Source organism: Rhamphochromis sp. 'chilingali', assembly GCF_963969265.1.
Source record: "Rhamphochromis sp. 'chilingali' genome assembly, chromosome: 19".
In the NCBI taxonomy this organism is placed as follows: Eukaryota; Metazoa; Chordata; class Actinopteri; order Cichliformes; family Cichlidae; genus Rhamphochromis; species Rhamphochromis sp. 'chilingali'.
Genome location: NC_137946.1, coordinates 27,317,466 through 27,337,851, shown reverse-complemented (window position 1 = coordinate 27,337,851; position 20,386 = coordinate 27,317,466). Strand labels below are relative to the sequence as shown.

The window sequence follows — 20,386 nt, the reverse complement described above, 5'->3', positions numbered from 1 at the left end:
CGGCTGAGGTGAGGTGGAGCAGGAGATTTACATCATGGAAACGACAGCAACTGTGCGATGCTATCATGACAATATGGAACAAAGTTGCTGAGGAGTGTTTCCACCACTGAATAATTAAGACGGCTCTGAAGGCAAAATGGGTCCAACACAGTACTAGCAAGGTGTATCTAATGAAGTGGCCACTAAGTGTTTTTACAGTTACAGATGACAAATATTTTAAAAATCTGACAATCACAAACTTGAAACACTGAAAACATAAAACAATAAACACAAAGTTTAAAAAATGCATGTTGATGTCATATTATTATGTTCATATTTATCAGCTATTATCACAACAGCATTTATAGAGCAATATTGTTCAGTTATAGTTAAAAGTCCCAAGATTTGTTTCCAAAATATCCTAGTAAAGGTATGCCTACTTATAAAGTTGGGCTAGTCTCTAAATTTAAGGAAAACTGTGAAAATATTATTGAAAAAGTTATATTTTGTTTATTATTTGAACACCTTTCTCACTAAGCTCACCATAAAAAGCCTAAAACAATCTCACATCTCACACATCTATACAAATACATTAATGTGTTAAGACCTTGTGTAGACTAATTGCTGTTTAACTCACTTAATTCTAACAATAACACTGAGCGTTTGTCTGCACATGTATGTATATGTTTGTCCGCTTTGTTACTTAGCACTGTGATTTCAGCGTAGGCCTCCTGCGGGGGGTCTGTGTACAGCTGGCAAACATATCGACCCTCGTCTGACAGCGAGACATTAGACAGTGACACCCGCAGCTCGTTGTCTGAGAAGTTCACGAGCTGAAAGCGAGAGTCTTTCAGTGCTGAAAGAGAAAAAACACACACACACACACACACACACACACACACACACACACACACACACACACACACACACACACACACACACACACACACACACCACTTTATATTATTATTATTATAGTATATTCAAAAATGTAGACGTCTGCTTTATATGACTTTATGAAGTTAGTATTGTTCATGCAATTTAAAAGGGAAGTTGCATTCATGCTGCTGTTTGTCATTATTCAGGATTTAGTATTATAAAGGTATGTGATCCCATACTCCTTTAAGTGTGATTTGACCAGTAGTCTTCAAATGAGGCTTATAGCTAATAATGAGACATATTATTAGCTCGTGATTATTGTTACATGTTAAAAAAAGGATTTGCAGCATCCAATAGAGCAGGGTGTGAGACAAACATCCTGTTATTTCATTAAAGAAACAACAACATTAGATCATAATGTAAAATGTGCATTTTATTTCTTTTTGGCCTCAAAAGAATCTGTGTATAAAGCACAAAATACATCAAACTGTCCACTGCCTTAGGTCAACTCCACTAGAGCTGTAACTTCTTCCTGTGAAGAGCCACGACAGCAGACCATCTGCCTCCACCTCACTTTATCTCTAGCATCCTCTTGTGTTACATCGACCTTCTGCATCTCCTTCTTCACTACATCCACTCTGTGCTCTTCTTGTTTTCCTCCTTCCTGGCAGCTCCACCTCCAACATCCTTTCTCCAGTGTATCCACTATCCTTCCTCTGCACATGTTCAAATCATCTCTGTTTCCCCTCTCTAACTTTATTCCCAAACTGCTCAACCTGAGCTGTGCTTCTGATGGACTCCTTTCTAATCTCCAATGACAATCTTTAGACTTTCAGCTCTCCATCTTCACCTCCTGTGCCATCACCAAACCATACATCACAGTAAGACTCACTAACATCTTGTAAACCTTCCCTTTCACTCTTGCTACTTTTCATCTGCACCCACTCCACTCTGCCTGCACTCTTTCTCACCTCTCTTGAGCATCGTCCATCGCTTTAGATGGTTGACCCCAGGTATTTAAACTCATCCAGCTTCACTGATATACTAAATTCTAATGCTCTCCATTCGGGTCACTCCCAACAAAAATCTGGGCCTATAAAATTCTGCCACCTCCAGCTTTGTTAGCACCACCATCTCCAACTTATACCTCCAGTTTTTAAATACAGACTCAAACATGACAATTTAAGTGTGCTCCTTATGACAAATAGCAAGTGAGAAAGACTACTTACTATTTTAACTTTCTATAGCTTTTTGTCCATCATAAGCATGAGAAAAAAACATTATTAAAGAAGCCATTCATTTTTAATTTTACTTTACAAAAACAATACTGTAATAAAAACGACAGGACTTTGGCGTTTTCTGTTTCTTTTTCCTTTGTTAAGGCAGTAGGCGTAAATCTGGTAAAAAAAAATATTTTAGAAATTTGAATTTATTTATATGGACAAATACGAGCCAGCCATTGTTGTTTTCACAACCTCAAACTGTACTCAAAGAGCTTTCACATGGGTAAAAAAAACCCTCAATATAATTAGTCAACAATCAATCACGGAGCTAAGTGTGCAACTCTGTAAAGCACTTTGTTACTCGCTTCTATTCAATCCAAAATGCAGTTTTGTTCACACATACTGTGGCTGTTAACAGCGTTGTTTGCATTAACACAAGCCTCATCCTTGGCCGTCCTTCAGTGAGCCTACACAGCAATTGAGAGCAGTTCCATAAATCCTGTCTCTTCTTCATCTGTAGTCACTTTCATCTTGCCTAACCTTGTTTGCCCACCTACCTAAGCACACTCTATCAGCTCTAATGTAGAATGACAACATGTGGTTAAGATGAAAGCCTACCCATACCCATCCCCTCTTCGATGTGCTGATAAACTCTGCTCTGACTGACAGCAACTCCAGGTTCTCTGCACTCTGCACTCTCTTAGATCTGTGTACTCATCCTCTGGCACTCTTTTTTTCTAACAGCTTAAAGTATTAAACACGGAGACTTCTGACACAAAACACCTCAAAACAGACATGAATAGACAGAAGAACCTCTGGGGTCCATTATAATTTTACACGGCTTCCACGGCCATACGTTATCAGGATTTAAAGCTGAGAGGCATTGTAGACATGCAAAAAGCAAGAGGCTAAAACTGATTTTGTGCATCATTATTTGCATCAGATAGATTTAAAATAATATCACCAGGCTGACTAGAAAAAAAATCTGCATCCAAATATGCATCTGTGCTCTTCTTTGGCCGAAAAAGAAAGCCTAAAAACGCTGGCCATGATGTTGGATGATCTGAACAAGAGATCACTAAGATGCTGCTGTTATCCCGGTACTTCTCTTAGTCTTTGATTATTCTGCCAGAAAATCCTGCTCACAACACTACAACAAATTGCTAAGAAGCAGTGCAAACAATCCAGAAAAGATTTAATGATGCTGTGTTAAAGTGTGGCATACAAGAAAGTTATTTTCCATAAAAGCTCTTATTTCATCTGAATACATATTCCTCACCTTTTCCAAAGAGAAAGAAAAAAAAAAAACAGGCAACTTATATGCTTGGTTCCATTAGCGCAGCTATTAGTTTCTTTTGTCTAACTACAATGAAACCCTTATTCTAGGAGATGAATAATGTGCCCCTAATTAGTGTTGCTCATTCAAACGCCTTGTTAGCCCTCATTAAAATGAGAGGTCAGCATCTAATCCTAATGATTTAATTGAATTAAATGTTCCCAGATTCAAACACACCCATGCTACAATACAGAGATGCAAAGAAGAAAAAAAACACCTGGAAAGGCTCTAATAAGCAAAACTGTTACTGACGAGACATGTTCTTCCTTTTTAAAGAAGCGACTTTTGTATTAACAGCCAATGTTTTGTGTTTCAAAGAGAAGGATAGTCAGTGTAATCCAGCATGCAAATATTTATGGCACTGTAATGTATCTCACTGAGGAAACACAACAATTTATTTGTTAAAGGAGCTTAGAATAATCCAAAAAACCTGTAAAAAGGTTTCTGGAGGTCACTAAAAAACAAAATAGAATTTGAAGAAGTGTTAAATCTTAAGAGGATATAAAACACAACATCATCAGTATAAACCTGGATTTTGCTGTATGGAGGAGCAGTAGTTCAATGTCCAAATGACAACAGAGTGGCTCTCATTTTTCTTAGAAACTAAAATTAGGTAAAAAAGAAAAAATCTGCTAATTCGTTGTTTTTACATTTATCAGGCCCCAATCAGCCCAAATATCAAAGAGAAATTAAAAATGCATGCCGTGGAAGAGTTCGGGTCTTAGGACGTTAATGTTAAACTCGTTGGGGGGCTGCTCAGATGGATCAGTCTTACCCACACGTGATGTTATTTTCTGTGATTACACGTGTATGACATGGGAGAAAAAAATGCAAACAAATCAATTTTGTCAATCTTTATACTGGCTGCAAACTGTAGCTCAAATCGTAGAAAGAGGGTCAGAAAGCACAACACCAATCCATCTGACCAAATAAGAGGTGCTAGTAATTAGCCATGAAACAAAAACACGTCATCAGAAAATGTTATATATCCTGCAACGACACAATAAAACCCAGCCATAAACATATATGCCTGGGTTCAGAAATGCACCATCAAGCAACCCAAGCTTAGCTAAAACCCTAAACATCTTATGCTGTGGATACTTTGAAACATCCATAAATTAATGAAAAATCTGGTGCGTCAACAATTTAAAAAACCCGTGCCAATCAGATATAATCCATTCCATAAAAGCATTTCTCAAAGATCTCTTAATCCTCTTATGTGTCACTTCTAACTAAGGCGTTGCCGTGTAAGCATGAACTGAATAAATACTTTCTAAAAAATAATGAAAAGAAAAATGGAGGCACTTTGGCAAGGACAGCTCCCCATGCTCAAGGTTTGGGACAACAATACTGCAGGCTCAAAGAGATGCAAGGGCATATGACGGAGAACAGCCTGGTTAACACAGCAGGACTGAACACAGTGGTACATTTCAGGAAAAAAAACATAAGACAAGGCAAGCCAAGAAACGCTGCAGACGGTCCTTTTATTGTAACATCACAGCAAACTGGAATACATATTTCACTTTTCTTTGTGTACCAGGCAGAAAAGAGAGTGACCTTTTATCTTCATGCTCTTTTTGTCCCGTTCTCCTTCTCTTGTTCTATCATATCTGATAGCATAGCAGGGACATCACAGATGCCCGACAAAGGTAATTGATAGTCAGGTCTTTGGATAAGAGATGTCTGTCCAGACCCTGAAAGGCTGTAAATTATCTGATGTATCTGTTTTTGCAGTTTATGGTGATTGAGCTAATTTAAAAGCAGTGATAAGATTGTACAGTAGAGCTGTCCTGAAGTTTAGCCAAGGAGACTTTAAGAGGAAGCTGACTTTCCACCTCCCACTGAGTGCAGTGCCACTGGGCATGCTAATTAGAGCTAACTAACAGCATGGTGGCTTTAATGAATCCCATTCATTAGTATGTTGTCACCACTTTAAGTTTATTTTATAGCAATATGAAAAACTAGGCTATTGTCTTCTGACTTGGCCTGTGGGGACGGCAGCCAATATGTTGGGGCTTCTGGTATAAACTGACATCCTGTTCAATTAGCCGGCAAGATTTAGAAATCTAAACGAGTGAAATATTTGTACCAATTTCAGTCAATCATCACTGATGACCCTAAACTTAGGCTATAAGAACACAAATAAAGTACATCATCATTCTAATGGACACATATCAAAAAATGATTTTTTTAGCAGGATGTGAACTCAGAAAACACAGCTTTGTTGCTGGAAAAAAGCAAAACGGTACAAAACTAAACTGGGAAATTCTAATGACCATTCACACGGGGAAACACAGGGAGAGTCGCACAGCTATGAGGGAGGACACGACACATAACTGAGGGAGATGCGGACATAAATACACAGAAGGATCATGAGGGAAGCGAGAACACACGGGGAGCACAGCTGACACGAATAACCATGATGAGACAGTGGAAGAGCAAACACAAGATGAAACACACTGACGGGAGACTATCAGAGTAAAACAGGAAGTACACAGAGACGCAGACTGGAGGGAGAGAGAGGACACGACGAGCTGGGGAACGTAGATAAACAAGACGGAATAAAACACAAGGGGGGGGAACGATGCACATGAGCTCACAGCACCGACACACAGAGGGCAAAGACACAAGGGGGAAACTGCTAAATAACCAAGGAACTAAACAGGATAACTAGAATATAGAATAAACTTAAGACTAACAAAGTGAACTTATACATAAATCATAATACAAATACAAAATGACACAAACACAGGAAAATGCAAAACACTGTCGAATGACCCGGGACAAAAATGGCTCACATGCACCGATGTCTTCAAGGTCAACTTAATGGGTGAAAATGGACAAAAAGCCTTATTGCTTAGAAACTATGACTCCTACAAGCATGATGTGTACTGTCAACACATAGAAAATACCATATATGTGTATTTAAAATATCATGCCACAATTGACCTTTGACCTCTTCTTTGCGGTCAAATCAGATCAAACTTGAATAAAACACATTTTATCTTTAAAACTATGCTTAAAACTCTACTGACTTTCTTTATAAAGGCAATAATTAGTAAATGATCCTGGTATATGGGGATTCTAAATATCACATTTAGTGAAACCCAAATATCATGTCACATTTGACCTCTGACCTCCATTTCACATCTGGCTTTCTTTCGAAAAAAAAATTGGTATATCTTTAAAGTATATGTTTTTGGTGTTTTTTAAACCTAATAAGGAGTTAAATCTTTCCTGCACGCAACCAGTCTCCTCAATTCCAAATGACGGATATCACTTGGTGTACAAACTAACAACAAGAAGTAACCAGAAACCTCATAGCACCACTTCTCATTAGAGATCATGTTTACATTACTGTTAGTGGGATCCCCTCTCCACTCCGCATAAAGGGAAACTAGTAAAAAGAAAGAGCAGTGTAAATGGTGAGTGCTAAAGCAATAAACAATGCTGCATCGGTGCAATGTAAAGGCAAAATTGATAGATTTATAGGTAGGTGAACTGAGCAGTCTTTGAGGGAGCCAAATTGATAGGTCGCCCCCGAAATCACTCTTCTCCAAACTGCTATTTAAAAACGCTTTTGTAACTCCCCACCACATAGCGAAGCAAAACACCACTCTTCAGCTGTACTTTGGATTTTGTCGTCATCTTTTACGGTGCAGACACAGGCTTTGCTTCGTGGACGCCGTGCAGAGGAGGAATAATTAGAATAACTTTCAACCTACATGTGGAACACGAGTACTGGAAGATAGAGTTGAAAAAGTCTGAGCTTGTTTCATAATGTCCGTATAAGACCCCATACTGCTGAAACTCATATTACCATTCAGCACTTATGCTTTCTAAGTGCTAAATGTACTGTGCCATACATGCACAGTACATTTAGCACTTATTTTAACCTGAACAAGACAAAGTGCCTTTCAAATGCCTCTCATACGCTGATGGTGATGGAGAACTTGATGTTATTCAAGGACATATGGGAAGGGATTTCGAATGTTTTTACAATGCGTCATCGTCTTAACTGTTGTTGCCACAAAAGTTGACTTTTCAAGAAAACATATGCATGTGATGAAGCTAACCACTGACGCTTTTCTGGGGTTTTGTTTTCAGGCTGAAACACCAGGCAGGGATTTTCAGTAGATTTTGTTCTGGATACTGATCACAAACCTGCCCTTTTTCTATGCAGGGATGAATATACATTTAAAGGCAAGCTTCTTGTACAATCAGAAGAATCGGTAAGCTGAGGAATGGTCTGACCTAAGACCCCTGCTGTGATATTCTTTGGATCTGTCTTGTTTTCTGGTTTTGAATTTGCTGGTGAGTAATTTGAGCTGGGATTCTGCAGAGGTTTTATGATTACTGCAAGATTTTATAGTTCTTATTTCTGTGTTTGTTGTATTTTTGGGTTCCTGCTTTGATTTCTGTGTTCTAATAGACCGCAAGCTTCATTTGCTGTGACATACTTGAGCCTTTGATTTCTGTTTTACCTTACAGTTATTCTAATGACGAGTTCCACTTTGCATCCTGTGTTTTGGTCCATGGTTTGGTATCTGTTAGTAGTAGCTCAAGTTCCCTCCATGTCTATCTATGATTGTGTTTGTCCTTCAGTGTTTCCTTGACTCATATTCAGTGTATTTCCTGTTGGATTGTTTACATACATCATGCCTGTATCCAACTTTTCATTTTTGCTTTATTTTGAAGGTTTGCTGTGAGTCTCCCCGGATTGTCTTCACCTGTGTGTGATTACTCTCTCCTGTGTCTCATTACCCTCCCGTTGGGCATTACATCTAATCAGCCCTCTTCTCCTTACTCTTTGTCACAGTGTCTGTGCACAGTGTTTGTTCCCTGTTTCCAGCCCTGCGTTATTCCTCGCTCCTTTTTGAATTATTGTTTATTCACCTTCTGGACTTTGTTATTTTGGACTTTCTGCTATAGCCTAGATCAGGGGTGGCCAACCAGTCAGAGACCAAGAGCCACTTTTTTTTTACTGTGTTACCGCAAAGAGCCACATCATACGCATGGGCACACATGAACATCACCCATCCTTTCCTCCCTCTCTCTCTCTCTCTCTCTCTCTCACACTCACACACACACACACACACACACACACACACACACACACACACACACACACACCTCTGCTCAGCCAGATTTATTGTAAATGTCACACACCAACATGATAATGACAGAAATGGACTCCTACAGTACTAAAACCACAGGCCAGTCATTTTCAACAATGAACATTGTGTGCACTGTCTCACACACACAAACTCTCAGTTCAACCAAGTCCACAAACAAAAATATAATAATCTACAATAGCATTTACTTTTATAATGCATGTTGTTTAGTGGGACTTCTGGCATTCCTTGCCTTGAACAATCCTCTTTAAATCTGGCTTGTATTCCGTTGTTGTCACTCGAAGCAATTCTTTCACATGTGTGTCAGTCAGAACAGATCGATGCTTTGATTTCACATGTTTTAGGGTAGAAAACACAGACTCGCAGACGTATGTTGACCCAAACATTGACAGTATCTTAAGCGCAGCCCGTTTGACATTGGGGTATTTTTCCATTGGCACACTTTTCCAGAACTCAATGGTCCCTTCCCTTAAAGCAGGTTTCAATTGGTCCTCTTCACAAAGATCGATCATCTCCAACTCAGCCGCAGCTTCATCTGTGACTAGCGGGACTTTCAAACAGCCGGTCTCTGCATTAAATGGGTCAACGAGGAACGTAATCTGTGGCCTTTTCAATTGTAGATCATGGAACCGGGTCACGAAGCTTTCGTGCAAGTTTTCAATCAGCGTTGCATATCTGGCTCTTTGCTTACTCAGGGCAGCACTGGCGACTTGCCCGCTGGCTTTTAGCAGAGTGGGAAAATGCGTTAAATCTCCCTTTTGAATATGTGTCTTGAACAGCTTCAGTTTGTTGACAAACGCAAACACACTTTGCACTAGGTCAGGGAGCATTTTTAACTTACCCTGCAGGGTCAGGTTCAGTCTGTCCAAGTGACACAGCATGTCGACCAAAAAGGCCAGATCCATAATCCACTTGAGGTCCGAGAGCTCGGGATAGTCCTTGTCCTTCTTTTCCATAAACAGTTTCACGGCATCCAAAAGCTCAAAGAAGCGAGAGAGTACCTGGCCTTTTGACAGCCACCTCACAGTGCAGTGCAGCGGCAGGTCACCTGGAAGCCCTTGGTCCAGCTCAGCGATGAGATTCTTGAATTGCCTGTGGTTAAGCGCATGTGTGCGGATATAGTTGACGATTTCCATCACAGGCTTCATGACGTTATCTAAATTCAATGATTTAGACACGAGTTGCTCCATGTGGATGATGCAGTGGAAATTCCAAAAGTCAGGAATAGTTTGGTCAGCTTTGCACAGCCCCACAAGCCCGTTCACAGATCCCATCATGGCTGGTGCTCCATCCGTGGCTATTGCAGTTAATTTCGTTATGGGCAGATTTGCTTTTTCAAATGCAGCCATCATGGTTTCTTTCACATCTATGCCACGGGTTCTGTCTTTTAATGGCACAATATCCAGGAGTTCTTCTTTGATCACACAATCGTTTGAAACAGACCGTGCAAATATTGCCAACTGAGGCTTGTCTTGTATATCACAACTCTCATCCAATGCGACACTAAAATACTCACATGCTTGAAGGTCAGAGTGCAACTGTGATTCAATAGCCGTGTTAATGTCCGATATTCTGTGTTCAACAGTGTGGCGGGACAGTTGGACGTCTGATACCATGCGTTTTAATTTGTCGTTTTCAGGAGACAAGATTCCAACAACATCACTGAGGCATTTTTTAACGAACTCCCCTTCATTGTATGGCTTTTTAGCCCGTGCAATGTTCCAAGCCAGCTGATAGGATGCGAGCGTTATGGTCTCTGACCGCTTCGTAAATTTTTGGAAAAACTGTATCTGCTTTTCTGCCTGACTTTTCAAAGTGGCCAACTCGTGCTTGCGAAGTTCAGTCCCTTTTGGAAATTCCTGGTCGATGTTAGCATGGAGTGAGCTGAAGTGGCGCTGAAGATTTGAAGCTTTGAAATGCGCTAATGACGTCTGACATATAAGGCAGAATGGCTTACCATTGCGTTCAACAAAAAAATATAAACTCTCCCACTCTGTTAAAAACGTCCTGTGTTCATCTTCATATTTTCTTTTTGCTGTGCATTTTTTTCCTGCCATTTTAAGGGCGAACTTGCTCCTACTGGGAAACTTTGCGGTATTTTCATCTCACACACATGCGCATTTGATGAAAATACCGTATTGAACTCAAGCGAAGCGAACGCGCACATTTTAAAACAACAACATAAAAAAAATCAAAACACAAACATAAACTTTGATATGAACGTAAGAGCCGCATGAAACCAGGCAAAGAGCCGCATGCGGCTCGAGAGCCGCGGGTTGGCCACCCCTGGCCTAGATTAAAGGCTCAACCTTTGTGGATGAGAGTTGGCCTCCTGAGTCCTGCATCTTGCACTCCTCATATTGTGACACCTACAGTGTAAAGTGATGAATGGACTCTGGTGACCTCAGAGTCTGTTTTGCTGCTATATCTCTATTGTCTACTTGCATGTACAGAAACATAAACAGCCATAGGCAAAGAATTGCTAATATGTGCATTTACATTGTTAACAACTGAACCATGACACTAGCTTTTGAGATGGTTATCTTCAGTTATTAAAACGTAAAAAATTCATGTTTTATATTTATTACAAACAACCAGCAAATTATATTCAAATAGGGGAAAAGTGAAAAAAGTCTGTAAAAGGTCATCCCTCACGCAGCCGTGTTCTCTGCTTTCTGCTACGCTTCAATGCAAAGATAAAATTAGAGTGGATGAGACTTAAAGAAACTTTAATACAAAGCAGTAGAAGACTGGGCTGTACATATCTTCTGCCGCCTCTTTCTCCCCTCTTCACCTCTGCTGACTGCGTGATTTTAATTCATCTTGCTTTTTCTTTCCCCTCTCTTGATTAATCTTCATTCTTTTGCTGCATTTCATTTGAATAGTTTTTCTTCTCCAGCCTTTGCCGAGGATGACTCCCATCCAGAGAGAGCGGGAGATGATGAGTGTGCCTCGCCTAAGTGGCTGCAATCAATTGTGATTAGTGGCTGCTGCTACTTTTTGAGAGGAGCACATCAAAGTTTTATTATTGGGTGTCAGAGTGGGCGAGACGGGGTGGGGCGGGGGTAATTACACTCTTATACCCAGCCTCCTCACCACTCTAGGAGGTGAAGTCCATGCTTTCTAGCTTTTGTCACCACCTAAATCCAGTCTATTACTTCAGTCATTGTTAACAGTCATAGTCTCGCTGTGACGCCGCTGACCTTATTCTTATTTTCAGTTTACTAATATACTTATGCTTTTAAATTCATTGGTATCGTCTTTTCTTTACCTCAAAATCATGTAAAGCAGCGGTCCCCAACCCCCGGGCCACGGACCGGTACCGGTCCGTGAGTCATTTGGTACCAGGCCGCGAGAGTGAGACTCGGGTGTGAAATGTATGGTTTTCATGGTTTTTAGCGTTATTTTGTTATCGTTTTATCGTTAACTCGGTTTTCCTGGGTCTTTTCACGTGTGTTATGAATAAATCGTATTTTTTTCGTTACCGGTACTAGTTTTATGTTGTTATATTTATCCGCGACACCTTAAAGGCCGGTCCGTGAAAATATTGTCGGGCACAAACCGGTCCGTGGCGCTGATGTAAAGAACTTTAGTAACGTCTGCTTTTAGAGGACGCTGCTTTTCAGTGGCACTAAAATATTTCTTCCCATCAAGCTAAAAATTCCAGCTCTGTTCCCGTTTATAACACTCTTCTTTATATCTGTTTACACAAACCACAGTTTTATTTATGCTAAAAAGTTAAATACTTAGCCGGCAGTTATTTGCTAGCATACCTAAAGATTGAAACATTATGTTTATTATTAACAAAAAAGAAACACAGTTTGGTCCATTAATATTTGGATAGAGACACCTTTTTTTTAATCATTTTGGTTCTGTACATTAGCACAATTTTTTTTAAATGAAATAAGTTGAATGGCAGACTTTCAGCTTTAATTAAGTGGGTTAAATTGTGAGCATTTTTTAAACACAATCCCTTCATTTGAGGCGCTCAAAAGTAATTGGATAAATGAAATAACTGAAAATAAAATGTTAATTTCTAATACTTAGCTGAAAACCCTTTACTGCCAATGACAGCCTGAAGTCTTGAACGCATGGACATTACCAGATGCTGGGTTTCCTCCTTTGTAATGCTCTGACAGGCCTTTACTGCAGTGGCTTTTAGTTACTGTTTGTTTGTGGGCCTTTCCGTCCAGAGTTTAATCTTCAACAAGTGAAATGCATGCTCAGTTGGGTTAAGATCAGGTGACCAACAGGTGACCATTCAAGATTATTCCACTTCTTTGCTTTGATAAGATCCTGGGTTGCTTTGGCTGTATGTTTTTGGGTCATTGTCTATCTGCATGTAGCAGGATTTGAACAGACAGTATGTCTCTGAACACCTCCGACTTCAGTCGGCTGCTTCTGTCCTGAGTCCCATCATCAATAAACACTAGTGTCCCAGCCATGCACGCCCAAGCCATTGCATGTGTTTTACACATGATGCGGTATGTTTTGGATCATGAGCTGTTCCACAGCTTCTCCGTACTTTTTTTCTTGCCATCATTCTGGTAGATGTTGGTTTCTTCTGTCCAAAGAATGTTTTTCCAGAACAGTGCTAAAAACATCCATCTAAAAAAGCCAGCAGCAAGTCCAATCTAACGTTTCTATTCTTGAGCCTTATGAGTGGCTCGCATTGTGCAGTGAACCCTCTCTATTTACTTTCATGCAGTCTTCTCTTTATGGTAGACTGGGGTATTGATACGTCTACCCTCCTGGACAGTGTTGTTCACTTGGTTGGCTGCTTTTAAGGGATTTCACTTCATCATGGAAATAAATCTGCGATCATCCACCATTGTTGTCTTCCGAGGACGTCCAGTTCTTTTTGCTTTAATGAGTTCATCAGCACTTTCTTTCTTTCTTTCTTTCTTTCTTTCTTTCTTTCTTTCTTTCTTTCTTTCTTTCTTTCTTTCTTTCTTTCTTTCTCAGGATTTACTAAACTGTAGATTTTGCCTATCCTACATTTGTATCAGTATCTTGGATAGATTTTTCTCTTTTCACAGCTTAAGGGTGGCTTGTTTCACATGTGGTCAAAGAGCTCCTTTGGCTGCACTTGTCTGTTCACAGCAAAATGTTCCAAATGCAAAGACAACCCTTCAGATGTACCTGTACCTGGTCTTGTAAATGACTAGCTTAATTATACATTTCATTTATTTTTTTTATTTCTTTAACCACTTAATGGGAAAACTGGCTGAAATTACCGCACCAGCCTCACTTAAAATGTGGAGTATCAATATTGTAAACAGATTTTTTTGGGAATGCCCCAAATTATTCAGTCTCTCGTGTCTAGAAAGAAACCCACCTTGCAACATGTTCATTCTAAGAGAAAGACAGCAATGCACGTATAATGATCTCCTCATATTTGAAGACAGATGCACTTTGTGAAGAGCTGTTTAAAAAATTTCAGTGTTGAAAGACTTGTGAGGCAGCTCGTCTCGGCTGGACTCCATCCATCTGTGTCTCCTTGAAATTAACACTCTAAATGTATTTCTGTCAAAGATTAATATAATGAGTTACTTTTTCTTAACCCTGGCAACACTAACCTGTATTTTGGAGAAAAGAAGCAAAACTGACTTTTTGTGTGAAAAAAATCGTTTTTGTTTAGGATTTTATCCCTGATTGCCAAGACTCGAACTAGAACTTGCCTAGAACTAGAGTCAGGGTTAGGGCTGGGCTGTCACGTCTTAAGCAAATGTTGACCATTCTGAAGCAGAGCGAGGTCTTACTGTCAACTGAAGGACATCTTTTACAAACAGCAGTATCTGATTCTCTAGGAATTAGACTGGGTTGAAATAACAAGGTTATTAGTTTGGACTGAGATGAACAGTGGTATCTGTATACATAGTTATTTGTCAGTTGTACTGCATGTGCTCAGAAGAGGCTCTATACTGTAGCGTACACGTCTGCCTAATGAGCAAAAGCTCCCTGGTTTTATCCCGGGAAAAGACACAAATCCCTTTGGGGTTGTGTCAGGAAGGGCCTCAGGCATAAGAAGAAAATCAAACAAGCCGAGCTGCCTGTTGCGATGACCCCTTGTGAATAAAGGAGCAGCCGAATGTAGCTTTCTACTGTATATTTTTAGCACACCAAACAAAACTGCGTATCACATGGGTCAGTATCACTAATGTGCTAAATGGTTACAAATCTACCCGTTAAAGAAGAATGAAAAAAAAAACCAGAATGTGTAATTTAAATATAACGAAAAGTTTATATTTAAGATCCATCTGCAAATAAAGTTACAGTACATTTCATTGAACTGATTTCCTCCAATTCTGTATGTCCACCTTTCTGCATAAGGACTGAATTGATCCTCCTGGTCATAACTGACACGAGTTCTGCTGAAAAATCTGTGAAGTGTTGCCATTTCTCGCAGACTTCACCTCTCAGCTGCATTTTACTGGAGGGGTTTTGTTACTCTTGCTTCCACCTAAAAAGAACTCAAAGGTGTTGTTTTGGACTCTAAAATAAAAAGAAACAAACAGTAATGGTAATCTGTATTTATGTTATGTAAGAGTAACAGTAAGGTAACACATAATAGGCTTGATTCCTCTTTCTCTAGTTCATTCTTGGAATACATACAAATAGTTTGAGTTAAAGTATATCATTTACTGTGTTAAGTAGAGCTGGTGCTGGAAATTATACACTGAGATTAGTCAACACTCAATGCATTAATGAAGCACGGTACTTGACTTTTCATTAAGTATTAATTTTGTTACCTGGCTAACATATTGCAAGTGTATTTTTTAAAAAATATTTATGTATATACGTATATCTTTTTTATGTATATATCCAACACTCCAGCTTTACAATACAATTTAGCTGCATAGGGGTATTCTGGGTTTATTTTTGTACTTTCACCTGGCTTGTTAAGCTGCTGTCACAAAAGCCTTCTACCTTGAACTTTGCAAGCCTCCAGTGGAAAAATCATCCACTGCTCAAGAAGCTGCAACTGTACCGATCCTCCACGGGAGAACAAGGCTGTGTGTGTGTGTGAACGCCCTTCTTAGCCCTTTTATACAAGTAGCTGGGTAGGTGTATATTTGAAGTAGAACATACTGTCTTTGCCTTAGTGAGTGGTAATGGAAGCATGTATGAGTAGATTCATGAACATAAGCATTTGGGAAAAGAATAGGGAAGAACAGGCAGCCCAACATGTATTACTAGATTTTGTTCCTCAAGCCAAACAGATATGCACTTGTGACAGTAGGTTTTATGGTAGGGGTAAGATGTCTGTTTAATTAGTCTAAGAAATAGTGAATCTGGTTAACATGGAAGGAAAATTTTGACATGCATTACAGGGTTACCCTCCAGACATTCACCAATGGTCCTAGCAGACCTCCTAATTATCAATATATCAGTGGCAATTCTGGAATAATTCTTAATTTTAAAAGCCAATTAAAGGAGTGTGCATTTTCTTTCTGGCAATGGTGAAGTTCTCATAAGATAATGCAAAAATGGTGCAATATCCAAGTCTTGCTGGCACAGTGATCACCTATTTAAAATCTTATCAGCCACCTGAATGGCAGTTTCCAGTTGTTATCAGGCCCAGATATCACCCATAAGTGGCCTCCTCTGGCTCCTAGTAGTTATTACCTCATTCAGCATCAGTCATTCTGCCCCGCTGAACCAAAGAAAAGGACAACGTGCTTCAAGGTTAAAACGGCAACACAATTCTGCACTGGGAGAAGAGAGAGGCGGCAGAGAAGTGGCAATAGCCTAATGCTCTAACGTGACTTTTTTGGCTTTTCTTTTTAATCTTTTTAACAGTTTAGATAGGTTGAGGCACAAAGGAGAAAAAACATACATTATTTAAGCAGATCTTATAAAGTCACAGTCGCTATCTTACGCCAACATTTGCCACCAGATTTAGCTTTCCTACATAATCATGGCATTGCATGTTTATCACTCATTACAGTGAATGGATAACAGCCTGGCTAAAACGTAGAGCACGCTGTCTTCTTTTATGTGTGGAACTGATAATTGATAACAGCCTTTCGATGAGCTGAAAAGTCCCAATTCAGGTGTGATATTAGCTGTTGCCAATGTATATTTTCCTATAAAACATAAGTCAGTTTGAGCAGAAACCTGCCAGCTGTGTTTTTACTACTGCTGACTTCGAATGGAGCACAGCAGCACTCACATAATAAAAATGTCATTGTTTCATTGAAATATCACCATCTGTGCAAACGCTAGATGCTAACAACAGTCTGTACTAAAGGGTCGTATGTTTTACTCTGCACAGAACTAAACTACTGAAGATTAGCCTGAGTTAAATACCAAGCATTCTTATGCTACTCTTGAAACATCTTTAGACTGGTTTTTATTATTTAAAGTAGCACTGGGAATAGACTTCAGGTAATCACCGTCAGAGGTTAAGAGGACCCCTGATGACAATGGTTGCTTTTGTCAAGGAGAGGGGGCTTCATGAAAATCTAAGTTCATGTGATATATTCTGAAGCTTGACAAAAACAAGAAACCAAAAGACACTGGCCTGTTGGTGTCTCCCAGTATTATAGAAGTGTAACACTGAATTGCTGAATTAGCCCATAAAATGTACAAAACAGTGTTTTTCTGCAGAGCTGCAGAGGCAGGGATGTAAAATGAAAAGCAGCGCAGTACTTGCATCTCATGGCACTCGATTCCACTTGAATGAAATTGATTAAACTGAGTAAAAATGTTTACAGAAAGCATAAGAGCTGCTTTTGGTGAACATAAAGTGTAACTGAAGGATGACCAATAGTCAGGCTCCTCGCTAAAAGTAACTGGAGCAGGTTTCAAAGCACTCTTCTTTTTCTGTCTCTTTACTCCTTCTTGCTTTCCATCTCACACTCACAAAGATAATCCACCATTGCGAATTCAGACTGCGATGGCAGATGTGATATTTTGAAGGGGGCAATGTTGTTTGGAAGCAGCCTAGTGGAGGTTATGTCATAATGAAGCAGTGCAGCTGCAGCGAAGATGCCTGGGAGGGATCACAGAAAATCAAGGAGCCTGCGTCAAAGACGAACACCTTGCCCTTGACAGCCAGCTTGTGGGAGTCAGCTCACCGTGGCTCGGCACAACAGCAGATAAATACCAAGTTCGCTTTAGCATACGCATGAGGGCTTTCTGCGAGCGTGCCCTTGTATAGTATATAGAAGGTGCATTTTGAAAGGCGATGAATGAGGAGGGAGTAGTAAATGTGAAGGAGGGCCTGGCACTCCACCTCACCGGGTGCTTGGATGTCTCTGGTGAGTCATAAAGTATAAACCATTAAGTAATGAGTGTATATAAACAGTGTGTTTGTGTTTATGCATAGAGTCTTAACTGAAGACAAACACCAAAAAATGAACAGAACTGGATTTACACACTTCAAATGCAGGTTTGCACTAGATTTGCAAAGCTGATGTATGAACCTTCCTTTTTTTCAACTTTGAAATAAAATAGTGAAGGCTGTGGGAAACTTTATGTATAACTACAAAAAGTAACTAAAGCCAAATGTATATATATTGCAGGACTGATATATCAGCCAGTCTTACCCATTCACACATATGTAGGTTTCAGAAGGCCAATAGAAACAGTAAAAAAGAAAAAAAAAAAAAGAACCGGAAGAAACACCCTTCAACTGTGTTATGAATGTTGATGTTGAACAGTTTGCCCACCAGAGGGCACTGTGCAAATGTCTTGTTGGTAGCAGAACATCATGCTGATCCGAGCATGTTCTGTGTGTCTGACAGAGAAAAAAAATAATGGCAACCACCAGTGCTACCCCTCAGCTTTCTAGTAGATAAACCTATGGTATCGATTTCAAAATCATACATCGTTCATTCAAAATCAACATGTTCTCAAGTTATCACATTCACAAGATTTTCAGAAAAGTTACTCTGACCTCAAGGCCAGGGTCACTTATATTCGAACTCGTCTGAGATTTTTTGTAGATATACCTACGGTATTAATTTGAATCAGAATCAGAATCAGAATGGGGTTTATTGCCAAATGTTGAGCAGGTTTACAACATTAGGAAATTGCTGCGGTGCTTCAGTGCAAACATAGTGTCATAAATAGCACTTAAATAGACATGGAAAAAAATAAAAGTAGGGATAAGAATTAAAAGTGCTACGTGGAAAGATATGTGCATGAGATATACCTGACCTCTGAGCTTGTAGTCGAGGTCGCTGATATTTGAACTTGTAAGCACTTCTGTAGAAACACCATTAAAAAATGGGTCAATGAAGCAAGTTGTATAAAGCACCCTGACTGCTCACAGTGAAATAAGGAAAGAGGAACTTTAACAAAAAATGGACCAAAGTAAAGGGCTAAAACCTAACAGACTATAATTTAATTGTTACTTAAACTATAATTAAGGGTTATTTTACTGTTAACAAACAATTTGCTAGTTGATGTACATCCCTACCCTCACTATGGTTACAAGCTCTGGGTAGTGGCCAAAAGAGTGAGATCATGGACACATGTGGTGCAATTTAACTTCTTCTGAATGGTGGCTGAGCTAAGGGCTTATTTGTGACTCACTACACCTCCTGGGTATCTATTTATGATGCCTCCTAAACACCTCCTAGCTGAGGTGTTTCAGAAATGTCCAACTGTAACGTCAGACCCAGGATGTGTTAGACTGAAGCTAGCTTGGAAATCAGGTTTCCCTGATTAGACTGTCTGTATGTTCAAACACGCGTAGTTATCTTTAATGGTGACTTTAATTCAAACTGTGGTGAACTTTGTAACTCAGTTTTTAAGTGCTGTACAAATAAAGTTATTATTATAATTAATATCAAAAAGGCAGTGCACACAATGTGTGAGCTGTGCACTGTAATTTTTTCTAGGGTTAAAAACAGCCAACGAAGGTAATAAAGGGACTTTTTTACTGATACTTCTGTCTTTTATTAGCCTGAATTCTCATGACTTACATGTTAGCAAAAACAGCTCACTGCCATCAAACAAGGAGCAACCGTTTGTCTTTTCCATTGGATGAATTTAATAGTGATATTAATACTTCCTTTCATTGTTTCTTGGACTTATTTAGCTGCTATCTTCCTTTTGCTGCTAAATATTATATTTACCCATTCATTGGGCCACACACAGACATAGAGACTTGTTGGTGCCCCCCTGGCAACCATGGGTCACTAGGAGAAAGATGTGTGTTCCTTGACTGGTTGTCAAGTGGTTTGCTGCCTGTTGGTGGCTGAAATTGATTGCATCAAGGTATGCAGAGCTGCACCAAATATCTCCAAGTGGTTGTTTGGTTGGTAGAAAGTTTAGGAAGTAGCTAACAGTTTGCACGCCAACTTGACTCCAAACATTTGCAAACTACTCGCCAAGTGGTTGTGAAACTGTGAAAAATGTGACACAAAGTGGAAATGCACACCAGCCACCTATAAAAGTTCAAGTTTGTGAGTGTTTGCAGATAAATCAAGTCTTCTCTGCTAAATACAGGTGACTGCGACAATCTGACGAAGAAAATAACAAGGTTTTGGTGTAGTACTGTAGTAGTACTGTACCTGTTTGTGACTAATGCCACCTAATGAAAGATGACAACCTCCAGCAACATCTTAGCAACGTATTTTTCCCTAGCAACAAGAGGCTGTCAGGGGTCAGGGACTGGTCTCTATGTCTGAGTGACTAAAGCCTCTCACTGTGCTACATCATTCTTACATCAGTGCATCATCTTTACTGTTTTATGATAATTATAGGTACTGCATTGGTCTCCTGTTAGCATGGCAACATCACTGTGTTGCATCCCACAGCGACCGCGGTGATAAATATATAAATCTTAGCATTAATGCATTATATTGTTGTTTGTGAAG

At 39.6% G+C, this 20,386-nt stretch overlaps 1 protein-coding gene across 3 annotated transcripts in view; it reads right to left on the bottom strand.

Moving 5' to 3' along the window:
• Window positions 1-20,386, bottom strand: part of cadm1a (cell adhesion molecule 1a) — a 501,479-nt gene that overhangs the window by 105,948 nt on the left and 375,145 nt on the right. For all 3 annotated transcript variants that reach the window (XM_080866462.1, XM_080866464.1, XM_080866463.1), the window contains one exon: window positions 683-835. In XM_080866462.1, coding sequence (XP_080722588.1) covers window positions 683-835 — 153 coding nt within the window. The remainder of the gene's footprint in view (window positions 1-682; window positions 836-20,386) is intronic.